Here is a 16,753-nt window from a genome sequence, read left to right as displayed (position 1 = left end):
ACTAATAATTAGAAATAGTAATCATCTATTCTGTCGAATTGATCATAAATCTGTCCTAATTCTTTATCCGTATCATGTCTATAAATACTCTCACTTTTTACATGTAGAATTAATGAGATTCAATCTTAGTTATCTTAACTTAATAAAGAGATACCAAGTTCTAACAGTATTTCTTTATCTTTGTTGTTATACTACTTTTACCTAAAACCCCCTATCCTAAACAGCGTCATTAAATGTCTTGAAGTTGCGTCTTGTACATGGCTCAAAGAATATCACGCTATCATTGACAAAGTACAGAGACCGTTGTACAAGTAACCATGTCAACTTAACCGCAGCAATGAACCGCAGCAAGCAACCGCAGCAATATGATTATTTTAGGAAGTCATCAGACCACTATGAAAACATATAAATACTCGTTATTATTTTAAGAAAATAAACATTATCTTTTACAAGTTCAAATATCTTTTATTAAAATATTTATAGCAAACTACTATTGGTTGGCCCTCTCTCAAGCACGACATTTTGAGAATTGGTGTAGTAGGTGGAGTGCGCCTTGGGGTAGATGTTGCCCACTGCAAATAATGTAGGGACTTTGACGTATAATTTTAACAGACCTAACAATCATAGATCCGTAGATTTTATAATCTTTTTATGAGAAACCATTATATCTTGCTGTATTGCACCTTTTCGAAATTTGAAAAAAGGTTTAGGTGCGAAAAAAATAAAGAAATTTATAGATATTTTTGATTTTTTGGTAGGGTAAGTATTCATAGAGTTATTGATGTTTTAAAAACGTGTATTTTGTTTTTCAAATGATCTTTTTTTGGAAAGCCTGTTCCCCTCTATCGTTGAAAGACCGATATCTTCTTTTTTTTATTTTTGAGGGCAAAATGCGGAAATCAAAAGCATTTTGCGATTACTTTGTTCAGAAGAATACGTATTAGGAAGGTGGTTTGTGATTTTTAGCTTAGATCATTACAAACGTGTTACAAAACGTAAAAAAATATTCGTGTTTGGGAAAAAAATGACCTGGTAAAAAAAGACTTAGTAAAAAAAAAAAAGACTAAGTTAAAAAAAAACTAAGTAAAAAAAAAAACGAGTCTAGCAATAAAAAGTTCATTGTTCAAATGAAAACAGTACTCTAACAACAAATATACTTTATAGAAATACAAATACCTTTACATTATAAAAAAAAGAATACGTGTATATTCTAAAAGAATAAAAAATAAAGAAGCTCTGCTAACATTTTGTTACAAGGCAGTTATAATTAACAGATACATACAAACCTTTTTTGTTTATCAAGTAAATAGATTGCTATTACTTTTTATGACAAATATTGTAAAAGAATATATGTTTTTAAGCTTATACTCGTTCATTACTTACTTTATGTTTGCACATGGGTGTAATATGCCATTAGCCATTAGCCATTAGAGATGTTAGCAATGACCACTTTCTTTACCAAAAATAATTTTTCAGCAATAAACAACAATATAAGTTTGATATTGTTATAGCTTCTTTAAGTTGGAAAGAACAAATTTGCTCATGAGGTTCATGTTCGTCATCCGAATGTGTCCCATTAGGAATTCCTAATGAAAAAAAAAAACCCCCCCGACATTAGACTTGGTTGTTATTTTTTTCTTACAAACTTACATTTGACCAGCGCTTGAGCTTTCTTTTTTATTTTTTGCACTTTTGGTATCTAGTGTATTCCATGAAACAAAACAAGGGAGAAAAAAAAAGCTGTTTTACTGCTACAGTTCGTTAAGATGCCGACTTTTTTTTTTCATTTCAGGTGAAAAAAAAGAAAAAAGAAAAAAGAATACTCTCCATATTAAAGATATTTCACTCAAGTAATAAAACTTGTTCAAACAATGTATAAGTTATCTTTTGGGATATCATTAAATGTAAATTACATGAAAAGCAACTATTTTTGATTTCTAATATAGATAGACAATGAATAAGTGTAACATTGGTAAAAATAAGGCTACAAAAAAAAGTACTTCTCTTTTTTTTTTTTTCTTCTTCTTCTTCTCTTTTTAATAGAAGGTAAGCTCTTAATATTATACATATTCTATTCTATTCTAATGGTACTTGTACTTTAGTAAAATTGGATTACCTGCTTTCTTAATGTTTTAAATGGTCTTTATAAAGTCTCTTTCCCAGGATTGTCATTGCTTCTTTTTTGACTTGTTGGTATACGCTTGGCTGATGTCATTTTTTTTCTTTCTTTTCTTTTTCTTTTTTTTTTTGGTTCATCTAAAGTAAGGTGCTATTACTTTTACTACATGTACTCAATAGCTAATAATTATTATAGATGAATGCTGCTCCCCTTTTCTTTACTTGTTGGTATAAGCTTAGCTAGCTTTCTTTTTCTGGTTCTATCTAAAGAAAGGTACAAATGCTTTACTATATATACATGATAGCTAATGTTTATTATAGATGAATGCTGCTTTGCTTAGGCCTCTTTTTGTCTTTTTTTTCTGTGTTCGCTTTGGTTCTTAAGTACTGATGTCTTTTCTTTTGCTTTGATTGTCCAAGTCCTTGCGTCCTTGAACCTTTGTGTCTGCGAATCCTTGAATCCTTGAATCCTTGAGCTTGGCTTTTTCTTTTTTTTTTTTTTTTTTTTTTTGTGAGAACTTTTTGAGTTTCACGAAATTAATTGATGTATTTTTAGATTAGATGATGCTATTTTGATGACATTAGGTAAGTCAAGTAAACTTTTAAAACGCTACAAGCAAAGAAATACTGTATATTGTTATTATTATTTTATTTAAATAAAAAAAAAGCTATTTTTATAAACCAAATCCCTATTTTTTTGTGTATATAAAGCAATATGAGTGGTCAATAAAGAAGTGTATAAGGCGATATGAGTGGTTTATAAAGAACAAAAAGACAAATAAAGCATTGATTTGAAAAGTATCATTGGTCCCCAATTTTTTTCTGACGTAGAAAAGACTATGAAAAGCAGCTATCAAGATAGACATCCTCGCACAGTAAGGATTAAATCTACTTAGAACTCTGAATTATCACTCCCGTCAGTATCTGCATTAGCAGGACGTAGAATAAATAATAGAATTATAGGCCCGTAAAGTATGGCTGATATCGTCGTCGGCATAAATATGCATTCAATCACAGATTTTGATATTGCTGAACATAAAAGCATATACCTAACAGTTAACGATTCGCAGAGTTTGCACGATTATTTGCAGTGGCCGCACTGCACCCAAACCCTATATTCTAAATTATTATACATCGGGTATTTTAACAGTGGAACATCGTGTAAAATAATACGAAATTGAATTTTCAGGATAAAAATGTAATTTTTGTACCAGGAAAAAGCTAGAAAAAAATATATATTATATCTGTAAAGATATACAGTGGGTCAAAATACCTTACAAACGTATGATGATTTTTACTTATTTTTGATGTAATTCCGTAACAAATTGGCTCAATCATTTCAAATTTAAAATATAAAACTAACTATGTGTGCACTACTGTGTGCCAAATGTTTAAACTCAGATAATTAGCTGAGATCTATTAAGAGACAGATACTTAAGCTCGGTCTATTTGTGAGGTATTTTGACTTTATTGATATCTAGTTGATCCGCCCTTTTCAGCAATGACAGCTTGTATTCTTTCTGGCATACTGTCAATATACTTTAAGCACTGATCTTTTGTAAAGGAGTTCCATTCCTTTTCCACTCTCTGCCATAGTTCGTGCATGCTTTTTGCTCTATTTTAGTACATGCTTAGCTTCAGCTTAAGATGATACCATACAGTGGCCGTCAAAATTGGTCGCATGTTTTCCTATTTTGCCTATACAGACTACCTTCTACTTCATTTCTTGGCTTATTACAATGATATATACACCATTCGAAAGAGCAAACTCTGGAGAGTTACATAGTAGTACAAACAGCGCCATAGAGGTGATGTATTGGTAATAATGGACCATCAAAGTCCGACGGTACATGCGACCAATTTTGACGGCGTTTATATACTGTAGCGGACAAAACTGGTGCACAAAAATGAAAATCAGTATTGCATCTCCGCCATATGTCTGCGACTTTTGTGGCATATACCATCTGAAAGGCAGTCTAAAATATACATTATGATATGTAAACGGGAACTGTGTCGGACATCCCGCAGGCATAAGGTCATTTTTAGTGATTTTTTTGAATATTTCAATTTTCGCCAAAAATATAGTGCTTGTCTAGCCTTCCTTCAATTTTCCTCATATCTCTCCCGTTTGCTTTCATATTTCACAGTATATTAGTGAGCTTTAGTAGCTCTTGAAAAATACATAAACCCATGCTTATTTTGTATTTCCTATTGAATTCCCCCTTTTGTTTTTACCCTATTCACTATAACAAAGTACTAGCCTTATATGCTTAAGAAAATAAGCAACTGTAAAAGCAAAGCTCTGAGATTTCGAATACACTTAGTTCGTACGGCAGCGGATCTTTTTAGGGTAGCAAGAATCTCCAAATGGACAATCAGCAGGATAAGAAAGGAAGAAAAGAACATCAAGGCTTGTGACCGTGGTAGTCAACCGGTCGTAGTCAGCAAAATAACTAATGCAATCATCCGCCTAAAGTTTCGACAAGGACCTTTACGCACAGCTTCTGATGCTCAGCTCTTTTTGAGGTCCTTAGGATACAGTATTAGCAAACTGTCAGTCAGAAGGCACTGTAGGAAGCTAGATTTTGAGTCTGGAACTAAGGAATCGAAGATTTTCATTAGCTGTATAAGCCAGAAAAAGCGATGAAAGTGGTACCACGACAAACCATAGCATACTATAGAGGGCTGGAAGTCCATCATATTTAGCAATGAAAAAAACATGAATGTTATGAGTGCAGATAGTATACACTAATATTGAAAGCAAGTCAAGCAACCTTAGCGATCTTTTTACGGTGATCAAACAATGAAGCATGCTGGCTGCTCTGTTACATTTTAAGGCTGTATTAGATATTGAGGACCAGGATATTTGTGTCAAGTATACTATGCTGTAATAAAGTCATAGATATACACATGTATTTCGTTACTACATACCACAAAAGCCTAGGACATAGTGGTCTAAAATATCGTAATCTCTCGTTTCAGCATGACAATGACACAAAGCACACGGCAAGACATGCCACACAATCAATATTTGATAGCAGGGCTTCTGTGCTAAAGGGTTAGTTATCACTAATCCCGACTTAAGCCTTCTTAAGCATGTCCGGTGGCAATTGAAGGCAAAGCTATGACGATACGACACTAGACCAAAAAGGATAGGTTATCTTTGGAAAAGAATAGTTAAAGAGTTGGGCTCTTTTACTGAAAGTGACATATACGCATACTACTAGCATATGGCAAGAAGAATGTTGGATGATATCAAGAGATGAGATGATTATACAAAGTCTTAAATTTTAGACACTTTTGCGGTTTTTAGGAAATATAAAATTTTATAAATAAAAAGCATGCTCTTCGCTCAGTTTTAACAATGTCATGCTAGGAATACACGTAAATTACATTGACTAGTATATCTTCCTTCTAATATAGCTTCACGACTATCGCAATTACCATGAGCAAGTAATGGTGGTTAAAAGCTGAAAAAAAATTTTGTGCACCAGTTTTGTCCGCTACTGTATAAACATTTTTACACACTTTATTTAAAAAAATCAATACTTAGTCCAACGACCTTTTGCTTTAATGACTACAGCACACCTTTTCGGCATACTTTCGATGTATTTCTGGCATTCTTCTTTAGAAATGGCATACCAGTTCTGACCTATACTCTCCCATAGCTCATGCATACTACTTGGTGGTGCCTCATAGCTATGAAATAGCTCTCTCTTTAAATGTGCCCACATGTGATATTGGGTGAGTAGTTTGTAGTCGATTAAAAGTAAAAATAAAGTGTAAACAGGAAACTGATAATCGATGAGACTCTTGAACCTCTTTATTGAGTGAAGACAGGAGAGAGAGCTCATTAAATACAAACTACGTCTGATTTTATAAAATTAATAATTGAAGAACCGAAGTTGCGCAATGTAAATTACTAAAGTTGTTTATGAGTACTGATGGCTATATAACACTATGTGTTATATAGAGGTAGTTTTAAATTATATGACATGGAGATCTTGAGTAATCTCACACGACATTTGAGTATTTAATAAGGAAAATACGACAATAGAGGCAGGAGGACAATCATACTGTTTAAACAAGCGTTTTTTTAAGGTATTCCACATGTTTTCAATTGGATTTAAGTCTGGAGACTGTGGAGGCCACTCCATTGTTGTAAAATCCTGTTTAGACAACCATTCAGATACGATTTTGGACTTATGTTTGGGATCGTTATCTTGCATAAATTCAAAATCAGCCATTATAAGGTCGTTTTCTTCACAATAGCCAGTCATAGACTTCACCAAATCATCTTGCAATATAGATAAATAGACGCTCTTGTCCATATTCTTGCCTACGTCGACAATATACCCAACCCCGTACCAGCTAATACAGCTCCAAACCATAAGTGATCCTCCACCATGTTTTACGGTTTGCTTTACATGCCTTCTTTTAAGCTTCTCATTTGGTTGCTTCCATGCATAAAGCTTACCATCCGATCCAAAACGATTTACTTTAGTCTCATGAGATATTTGGTACTTATAATATGAAAACAGTAGGAAGTCAATAGCTAACAACTACTATTTATTAAGTAAGAAAAAAGGGGAGGAACTAATAATTTAGAATGCACCCTGGATTATATCGTCTGACTATTAATTGTATAGTCTGACGTAGGCTGGACTGAGATCAATAATAAAATAATGAATAAAGACATCATTAATGACCAAACACGACATCGGCAACGATGTCGTGCTGAAGAACCAATGATTAAGCTAAAGCTTGTCGATGTTCTAATATATGCATCTGAAGTTGAACAATAGAAATAATAACCAGTCAATTAACTTTGATCTAATTACTTTTAGGGTTGACAATTGATTAGACTCGCTAGGATGACAAATACTGATCTTATTGTTCTAAATTTGGAAAAGTGTGGAATTGTTCAATCATAGTTTAATCTTTGTGTATCGTTATTATTTTAATACAACTGATATCTTATAGAAAATAACTATGTTTACAACAGTAGGAATCTCCATGCCATGGCCAAGAGCACGAACAAAGAAGGAAAGAAAGGCCAACAAGTCTTCACCGGCTTTCACCGAGAGGTGCTTTGCTTGAAAAAGCACAATGAACAACAGCAAAAGGTGACGAAGCTGCTGTTCATTACTCATTCTTTCCTCTTCGTCAATGCTCATTCCATCTACCAGATTGCAAAATAGAATTCAATAAATAAAAACTTTCTTATATAAAATGCTTTGTTGACTAATAATATACCTTCACTTTCTGGTTCAGGAATTGCTGAAGAGTATTCAATGGTTTCATCCTCGTGGTCATTAGTTTCATTTGCTCTTCTTGATTCTGTTTTTTTTTAACATTAGCACGGTTGTATTTCTGTTGGAAAATAAAAAAAAAACCTCTGTTTCTAACTCTGTCGATAAGTACATGGCCTCTTACAGTTCTCTTTGCGAGCATTCTATATCCATTGGGGTGTTTGATGCATTCAGAACAGGTGCAAACAATTTTGGTAGCGTTGAAGTTGTTCATGTTGTTTATAGTTTTTAAATTTGGAAATAGCAAAAAAATAGGTAGAAAGAGAAAACGTGCCTGATAAAAAAAAAACATGTTAAATTTCAAAAAACAAAGTCGGTGCTTGAAGTGTTTTAAGTATTTAAAATAGACAAAGAAGAATTAACGAGACCGAACAATAGCTCTAAAGTCGAATACTTTTATTAAAGAAAGATTCCAAGGCTATTTATATTAGTTTGAGCAAGACCTGAGATTAGATGACAAAGGATAGTTACGACCGATATGATTTGACATGTATAAGAAAAATTTTATAAACTGATGTAAATAATCAACTGTTGAGATGAAAGTGAAACTTGGCTGTTCAGGGCAGTTGGTAATTATCAGGATCTATTCTTATTTAAACACATTTGTAAAGATTTAGCTTAGATTGATAAGACTGTTATCTTATTGACATGTCAAAACATGACAGTGCTTAAAGTAACTTTTTTTTTTCCCTGGTTTTGTTTCATGGAATACACTACATGCCAAAAGTACAAAAGATAAAAAAGAAAGCTCAAGTTCTGGTCAAATGTAAGTTTATAAAAAAAATAATAACAACCAAGTCTACTGTCGGTTTCTTGTTTTTTTTTTTACATTAGGAATTCCTAATGGGACACATTCCGATGACGAACATGAACCTCATGAGCAAAGTTGTTCTTTCCAATACGATAAAACTATAAGAATATCAAACTTATATTACTGCTTGTTGCTGAAAAGCTATTTTTGGTAAAGAAAGTTGTCATTGCTAACATCTCTAATGGCTAATGGCTAATGGCAAATTACACCCATGTGCAAACATAAAGTAAGTAATGAACTAGTATAAGCTTAAAAACATATATTCTTTTATATTATTTGTCATAAAAAATAATAAAGCAATCTATTTACAGTAGGTCAAAAAACTGCTGCAAGGAATCCATTTTTCTTGGTTTTTATAGCGCATATCCTGTTACAATGGCACAAACTGCCTCTGTTCCCACATAGTAAATCTTCTACATGCCTTGAAAAATCCGAAAGAGTTTAAGCCCTATTGGATAAGTATTGAAGGAAGTATGAGATGCGCAATTTGAAAATTTGAAAAAATGAAAATTTCAACGGAATGAATTTATTTATTAATATTTGGTTGGTCCTCTTTTTCTATTAATAATCTCTTGAGTTCTTTCCGAAATATTATCTACATGTCTTTGACAAAGTTATTTATTGAAGTCAATTCATATTTCCTCAACTCGTTCCCAAAGCACATCCGTGTTCTTTGCTCTCTGTTCGTAATAGTTGAGTTTCAACTTCAATTGATGCCATACGTGCTCGATTGAATTTAAGTCGTGGCTCCGAGTTGGTCAATTGTTAATATAGCTCTCTTGGCTACTACATAACTAGGCCATTGTAAATTATTCCTTGTGCTTTGGGTCATTGTCATGCTAAAAGTAAATGTTGGACCAGTCGAAATTGTAGTACTTCATAGTATCACGAAGCGTAGTGTTTAAAATATGCTGGTAAACACCCGAGTACAACTTTCCATCGTAAATCTAGCAAGCATATCCTGGTCCTTCAGAGGTTATACAACACTAGGACATCAATTTGCTAGCTTCATGGTGGATTACAAAATCCAGGTCATGATGTTGAAAAAGGTCACTTGGCCTTTTCCGATAGTGATCATCACCATCAAAGCCCTATACGTTGATCTTGGTTTCATTAAAGTAAACGATTTGTTGTCAGTCAACCATTGCCCAGTCCTGATGCTCCTTTTTCCATTCTAACTGATGCTACGTATGCACGTTTGTCTGAAATGGCTACTTTTTTTCTATCAGAAAATGGAACTCCATTGATTTCAGTACGTTAATTTCTGACTGGTATGAGATATCATAGCCAAATCCAACCAGCTCCCGGTACACCTCTTTAGAAGCCTTTAGAACCCATTCCATGACTTTTCTTTTGATTAACCGCTTCGTCACTTCGGAGACTACTGCAGGTCTATCACCTGTGCTCACTGTCCTACTTGAAAACAACGTTATAAAGTATCTACTAACAGTTGATTCATGTAATCCAGTCTCCTTAGCAATATCATATTTTGATGTGGATCCGGTTAATGTCTGTTTGAGATCGTCTACTTTTCCTTCTGGCAGTCGTTTAGGCATGCGATTGGTAATAAGGTAAAAAAGAGAAATAATTTAAGTAAGGAAATATAAAATTTAAAATAAAGGAATTGTAAGCGCTTTTATATACTGGCAACATTCTAATCATGTCAAGAATGTGAAAAATTATGATAGCAACCGGTTGGGTCGTATTAAAATTCGTCATTTCAAACATATCTGAACAAGTAAAAAATGTCGGATGTTCATAATACTACCTTTAGCGATCTCAAATTCCACCAATAACCATTGCCCATATCCGATAATCGACGAATAAATGCACTTTCCATTGAGGTACAAACAGTCAAAGTTTGAGATAGTTTGGTGCAGTATCCATGGACAAGCAGCTGTAAAACATGAATTTTGCAATTCCTTGCAGCAGTTTTTTGACCTACTGTAACAATAATTCCACCAATTCCTTCTGAGTATATTATTGTAGTGTATCCGTCAAAAATAACCTCTTCCTTAAGATTAAACCAACAGATTCTTAACGAGTCGCAATAGAATAAACGTAGTATTTAGGGATTGTTCAGTTAAATATACAATAAGGATTATATATATAAATTTAAATGAACGTGAACACAAAAGGATCGAACAATAAGTATTTGTTTGTTAGACAAGCTTCCCAAGATAGAATTAAAATTATAAATCGGAACAAAAAAAAGTTATCCTTTCTCTTTATTCACACAGTACTAAAATAAGGTACATCCACTGCAGGAATTGATGACGTCGACCAATCACGTGATCATGCGTAACACCATCTATTATAGCGTTTATCAAAATGTGAAAAGCACCAACAGATAATATCAGATAGAGATAGACAGTATTAGCAGGTAAGTCAACTAGTTCTTCAAGACTTTGACTTAATACACAATAAATAAAATAATTTAAAGGTTAAAGAAGATGATGCTTTATTTCATGAAAGTGTAAATGCTATTTATACTAATGGATATTCAAATATTGTCTAAGGGATATATTTCATTCTTTAATTTCTGCATTCTTTGCTTATGTCTAAGGTACAGCTGGTACAGGAGCGCCTTTTTCCTTTCCCGATTTGGTACTGTAGGTTTGAACTTCCGTTTGTTCGGTCGGTACCTGAATGGAAGGATATATTCAATTTCTATTGGTTGATTTGACACTGGAAATAATCGTGCAAACTCTGCGAACCGTTAATTGTTAGGTATATGCTTTTATGTTCAGCGATATGAAAATCTGTGATTGAATGCATATTTATGCCGACGTCAACATCTGCACCGTTTATTGACCTATGATTCTATTATTTATTCTGCGTTTTGCTAATGCAGATACTGACGGGAGTGATAATTCAGAGTTCTAAGTAGATTTAATCCTTAATGTGCGAGGACGTCTATCTTGGTAGCTGCTTTTCATAGTCTTTTCTACGTCAGAAAAAAATTGGGGACCAATGATACTTTTCAAATCAATGCTTTATTTGTCTTTTTGATCTTTATAAACCACTCATATTGCCTTATAAACTTCTTTATCGACCACTCATATTGCTTTATATACTTCTTTATGAACCACTTATATTGCTTTATATACACAAAAAAATAGGGATTTGGTTTATAAAAATAGCTTTTTTTTTATTTAAATAAAATAATAATAACAATATACAGTATTTCTTTGCTTGTAGCGTTTTAAAAGTTTACTTGACTTACCTAATGTCATCAAAATAGCATCATCTAATCTAAAAATACATCAATTAATCTCGTGGAACTCAAAAGGTTCTCATGAGAAAAAAAAAAAAAGCCAAGCTCAAGGATGCAAAGACACAAGGATTCAAAGATTCAAGGATTCAAGGGCTTGAGCACTCAAAGCAAAAGAAGGAAAGACATCAGTACTCAAGAACCAAAGCAAGGGCGAGAAAGAAATAGTAAAGGCCAAAGCAAAGTAGCACGTATCTATAATAATTATTAGCTATTGAGTATACGTAGTAGAAGTAATAGTACCTTTCTTTAGATAGGCCAGAAGACTAGCTAAGCTTATACCAACAAATAAAAAAGGAAGCAGCATGTATCTATGATAATTATTAGCTATATAGGTTATGTAATAGAAGTAATAGTACCTTGCTTTAGATGGGTTCAGAAAAAACAAAGCTAGCTAAGCTTATACCAATAAGTAAAGAAAAGGGAAGCAACACGCATCTATAATAGCTATTAGCAATCGAGTATATAGTAAAAGTAATAGTACCTTGCTTTAGATGGAACAGGAGAAAAAAGAAAAAAAAAAGACACTAGTTAAGCTTATACCAACAAGTAAAGGAAGCAACGATAATCCTGGGAAAGAGACTTTATAAAGACCATTTCAAACATCAAGAAAGCAACCGATATTATTTTACTAAAGTAAAAGCACCATTAGAGCAGGAATATAGTATATATAATATGAAGAACTTACCTTTTATGAAGATTGTTTTTTTTTTTAAAAAAAAAAAAAAAGAAAAAAGGGAAAAAAAAATACTTTTTTTATAGCCTCATTTTACTAGTGTTACAACTATTCAGCATCAGTCAAATCTAATAACCATGAAAGCTCATTCTAACACCATTTCTGAAATTAGAACAGCTATTAAAATATTCAAAAAGCTTGTTTATATATTGTTAGACTTATTCTTCATTTAAATTTAACATCTTCAACCCCAATAGTTTTTTTTTTAAAAAAAAAAGAAAGAGTACAAACTAAACTAAAGAATATAAAAAAAAACAATGTAGGACGTTTTTCTTTTTTTTTCCCCTCTTTATACTTTATTTTAAAAAATGTCCAGACGCGTCGCCACTCCCATCAACCTTCCCAGCAATGCCCCCAAAAGGGCAAGAGTTTCTTCAAATATTGCTGGATCATCATCCACTGTTGTTCCTTCTTCTTCTCTTTCTTCTGCTCCTGCTCCTGCTCCTGTCCCTGCTCCTGCTCCTGTTTCTGCTTCTGCTTCTGCTTCTGTTCCTTTTCCTGTTCCGGTGTCCGCTCCTGTCCCTGTGTCTGCTTCCGTTGCAAGCTTTGGCAGCCATACTGGTGCAGAGGCCGTTGGAGCAGCCTCTGCTCTCACACCAGAGATGATGGCTTCCCAAATGCAGTTTTTTGCTCAAATGTGGCAACAGCAACAACTGCAGCAGCAGCACCCAGTTCAACAGCCACAGCAAGGGCAGCAGTATGTTGATGTGGCTGAGATCAACAGGATCAAAAAGCAGTGTAGTGTAAGTTTAAAATTAAAGTATCAATTAGCAAATACAATTTAATAACTTTGTTTCTTACTTACATTATAGGATCACATAGCTGATCACTACCGTGAATACTTGGTTGGCCGTGGCATCAGGTTTGATACACTCAAGTCCATCACCGACAACGCCAACAGAAAAGTAAAAAATCTGTTGCGCGATGAAGTCAGGAAGCACCAACGCTTCAATGGCCTGACTGATTCGCAAGTATTCACCATGATTAGAAGCAAGTTCTATTACATGGTGGATAAGGCAAATGGGAAAGCTGTGACGACACCAACGTCAGCCTGCCGCAGCCGCGTAAATGCAGTAAGTACTTGATATTTAAAAATTGTAATATAAAATGCCTATAATACTTACATCAATACTTTATAATAGAAACTCCTTAACAGGAGGGTTGCTTACAACGCTAACGCAGCTGCATACCAAGCACGGTTCCCATTTGCCGAAAAGATCTTGACGGTTGATTGGACCTCTGATGAGGAGAATGGCCCAGAAGATGAAGATGGCCGTACGTTTATTGTCAAACGGCCATCATTCAGAAGTGAAAGAGTAAGTATGACATATCAATAAATCTCATTTTCTAATATACCTTAATTGCCTACAGGTAGTGGAATTCCACAAAGAGCTCCAGAAAGGGCACAGAGAACTACTAAAGAAAAAGGGAGCTCCACCAACAATTAGAAGAAGAGTACAATATGTTGAAATGGAGTTCCCAGATAAACTTGATCATGAGTACTACCCTTCCTGGGCTTTTTTTTCCCCTGCTCTTGGCTTCCCCACTTCTGTTTCTGGTCCTTCCTCCTCTGCTGCTGCGAACCCAATGCCATAGGCATCCGCTTTTTTGTTTCCTTTTTTTTTTGTTTCTTGTTTTGTTGCCTCTTATCAAATTGAATAAACATTTGTTAAAAAAAAACTAGTCTATTGAATGATTCTTTAGTAAAATATATAAAATAATAATAATGATAATGATAAAAATAATGATAAATGATTGAATTGTTTCTCATATTTGCTACATATAAATCTTTCTTGGAAGAGAGAGAGTGAGAATATGATTGTCAATGTAAGGCTTGACAGCAACAGGATTGTAAATGCGATGAATCGGAAGTATGTTTTGTCTTGACACAGGTTCATACTGGTTCTTCCACACTTGGATGCCAGTACCATCAAAGGAGGGGAAATGTTGGGACGCATGACTGTACCAATTGACAAATGCAAAGTAATGAGTGTTGTTACCAAATGAATGAGTAAAAAAATATGATATTTGACCAATGCGCAGTTGATTGTCGACAATGGCCTGAATGAATGATGATGGTGATGATGATAATGAATTTGCACTTGCTGGCTGATAAAGCTGTCCAAGCAAAGTGATTTTTTTGAATGAGTGTATGGTGGTATCAATGTATGTATTTGTTATCATAGGTGCATAGGTGTTCATATAGTAATTTTTTAAAGCATCACAATGCTCATGGCATATAAGTTCTGTTTTCTTGTTGAATTTTAAAGGAAAGGATGATGGTGGTAGAGGCTCACTACCAGTGATCGTCGAATTGAATAAACTAGGCCCGTCTATGAAACGAGAGTAGTCAAATGGCGTTAAACCACTCTCGTCACTCGTAACCTCGCCTATCTCTTCTATCGATTTCACCAATAGGAGCATATCTTCGTTGTTTGTGTTAATGAATGAATGTAATGAATGTATGAGGTCTTGCGTATGAACATTTTGTGTAAACATAATGGCATAGGTTGTTTCGAAGCCTGTCTTGAAATTAATATTAATATTTTTTATATTACCATTAAGGCGTTCGAAACCATAAAGCCAAAAGGCATAAGAAGGACCAAAGTCCAAAAAGCATTCCTTCAGATGCATGTGCATATGCATATTGGGGGTTGTCATAGAGTTTCCATACAATTGAACACATGACTTGCCAAAATTCTTAAAAAGTGAATGCGCCATTTCTATGTCTTCAACTGTAATCAAGGGGCCGGTGACCAACTTCACAGCTTCAACATACTGCATCCAAACATCGAAGTGCTCTCTTGTCAGCTTTTGTTTCAAGAGAAAAGGCGAAAGCACAACACACCACGTTCTCCACTCGTCAGATTTCATATTGCTGAAAGAACTTTCAACCTTGGCTTTTTTTTTTAAAAAAAAAAATTGTTAGCTTGAACATAAATTAAAGTTTTTTATATTTGTTACATACATCTAGGGATCTTGCAGTATTGAGAAGGAATGAGAATTGAATTTGATTCATCAGCCATTGCCTTGAAATCATTTACTGTAAGCAAACCACGGCTTTCCCAAACTTCAATCATCCTCTTTGGTGTACCAAGGAACAAGTTGTGCATTGGATCCACAGTTGTCAATCTTACCACATCAAAATAGCAAAGTCGATGAAGCTCGCTCCATTTACTCCCCGTACTTGTCTGCAATGCCTTTTGCTGGGTGATATGGGTCGCGTTCAGCCAGTCATACGCCTCTCGTCTTTGCTGGGTGCTGTCCCTCATTACCCAATGCTCATCATCAAAGTTGGAGAAATCAGGCTTGGATGAATTGGCGCCAGTACTGATTCTTGGAAAGACAGTTGAGCATTTGTTACAAGCCTTATGAGCTGACTGCCCCATAAACCCGGCTACTTTACGTGCTGCAGGTATGTCACAGTTGACTGACATTAAAGCAACACGAACAAGCACACCATTTGGGCATTGATAGGTGGGTATAACCGCACCATCGTACAGGACAATCAACTCATCCACCATTGGCCGCAAGAAGTTTTGAATTTGGTCATCCGTGGGTTCGCCAGGACCAGGAATCATGCCAACGAGGATAATGTTGGAAGTCTTCATCCTCGAACTTCTAGGGAGATTGTTGATAGTTAGGTATACACCACCACAAGAGTAGTGCATACCGTCACTAGGCTGGAACCAGTCCACATTCAACGACACCATCAGCGACCTTTCTTTGTTGACAAATGGCTGAGCATTTGAGTCAGCAAGCTGGCCCCAAACTCTACCATCATAAATGTCGTAAAGAACATCCTCTTCCACCGATCTACTTCTCCACTGCTCAATTTGAAACTCGAAGGCAGGACGAGCAAAAAACTTCTTTAAGGTTTCCAAAGTTGAGTTGTAAGGATATTCAAGGGCAGGCTTGACGGTGCTTCCAACATAAAGAGGATTACCACATGGTTGTTCTTGGCGGTGAGGGTTGTTTGCAAACCTGACGTAGGAGCATTGTCGGGCATGCAAACTTCCCATGGTGTACACGCTTCTGCAGAGGGAACAGACAAGAAAACGGGAGACACCACTGCTGGCAGACGAGTAGTTGACCATGGCACGAGCTGTGGAGATCTTTGTTGGAATCTCCATGCCATGGCCAAGAGCACGAACAAAGAAAGAAAGAAAGGCTAATAACTCTTCACCAGCTTGCACAGAGAGGTGCTTTGCTTGGAAAAGAACCACGTAAAGCACCAAAAGATGCTTGAGCTGATCTTCGTGGCTCAATTCCTCCTCTCCATCAACATTCATGTGGTCTAACAAGTTGCAAAATACACTTCAATAAATAAAATCTTTCTAATATAAAATGCTTTGTTGACTGAAAATATACCTTCAAAGGTGGTATGCTCACTTTCGGTTTCATGGATGGCTGCTGATTGTTGCATGACTTCGGTTGATTGTCTTCCAGACTCTATTTTTTTTTTTTTTTACATTAACACGAGTGCCTTTATACAAAAAAAA

At 34.9% G+C, this 16,753-nt stretch overlaps 5 protein-coding genes across 5 annotated transcripts; 1 reads left to right on the top strand and 4 right to left on the bottom strand.

Moving 5' to 3' along the window:
- Positions 1-2,378: 2,378 nt before the first annotated feature.
- On the bottom strand, positions 2,379-3,456 carry RO3G_10221 (uncharacterized protein; the record flags this gene model as incomplete). Its single annotated transcript, XM_067664806.1, has 3 exons — positions 2,379-2,406; positions 3,252-3,339; positions 3,417-3,456. 3 exons carry the CDS (start codon positions 3,454-3,456, stop codon positions 2,379-2,381), a joined length of 156 nt encoding a protein of 51 aa, XP_067520907.1.
- Positions 3,457-6,104: 2,648 nt separating this feature from the next.
- On the bottom strand, positions 6,105-6,509 carry RO3G_10220 (uncharacterized protein; the record flags this gene model as incomplete). The annotated part of the gene is made up of 1 exon (XM_067664805.1): positions 6,105-6,509. One exon carries the CDS (start codon positions 6,507-6,509, stop codon positions 6,105-6,107), a length of 405 nt encoding a protein of 134 aa, XP_067520906.1.
- A 564-nt stretch (positions 6,510-7,073) lies between these two features.
- On the bottom strand, positions 7,074-7,271 carry RO3G_10219 (uncharacterized protein; the record flags this gene model as incomplete). The annotated part of the gene is made up of 1 exon (XM_067664804.1): positions 7,074-7,271. One exon carries the CDS (start codon positions 7,269-7,271, stop codon positions 7,074-7,076), a length of 198 nt encoding a protein of 65 aa, XP_067520905.1.
- A 5,288-nt stretch (positions 7,272-12,559) lies between these two features.
- On the top strand, positions 12,560-13,588 carry RO3G_10218 (uncharacterized protein; the record flags this gene model as incomplete). The annotated part of the gene is made up of 3 exons (XM_067664803.1): positions 12,560-12,994; positions 13,064-13,324; positions 13,394-13,588. The coding sequence occupies 3 exons, from the start codon at positions 12,560-12,562 to the stop codon at positions 13,586-13,588; spliced, it is 891 nt and encodes a 296-aa protein (XP_067520904.1).
- A 439-nt stretch (positions 13,589-14,027) lies between these two features.
- Positions 14,028-16,677, bottom strand: RO3G_10217 (uncharacterized protein; the record flags this gene model as incomplete). Its single annotated transcript, XM_067664802.1, has 3 exons — positions 14,028-15,151; positions 15,220-16,548; positions 16,623-16,677. The coding sequence occupies 3 exons, from the start codon at positions 16,675-16,677 to the stop codon at positions 14,028-14,030; spliced, it is 2,508 nt and encodes an 835-aa protein (XP_067520903.1).
- Positions 16,678-16,753: the final 76 nt, after the last annotated feature.

This window comes from Rhizopus delemar, genomic scaffold (genome assembly GCF_000149305.1).
Source record: "Rhizopus delemar RA 99-880 supercont3.7 genomic scaffold, whole genome shotgun sequence".
Taxonomy (NCBI): domain Eukaryota; kingdom Fungi; phylum Mucoromycota; class Mucoromycetes; order Mucorales; family Rhizopodaceae; genus Rhizopus; species Rhizopus delemar.
Note: the sequence above shows the minus strand (reverse complement) of the source record. Positions and strands in the feature narration are given on the sequence as shown.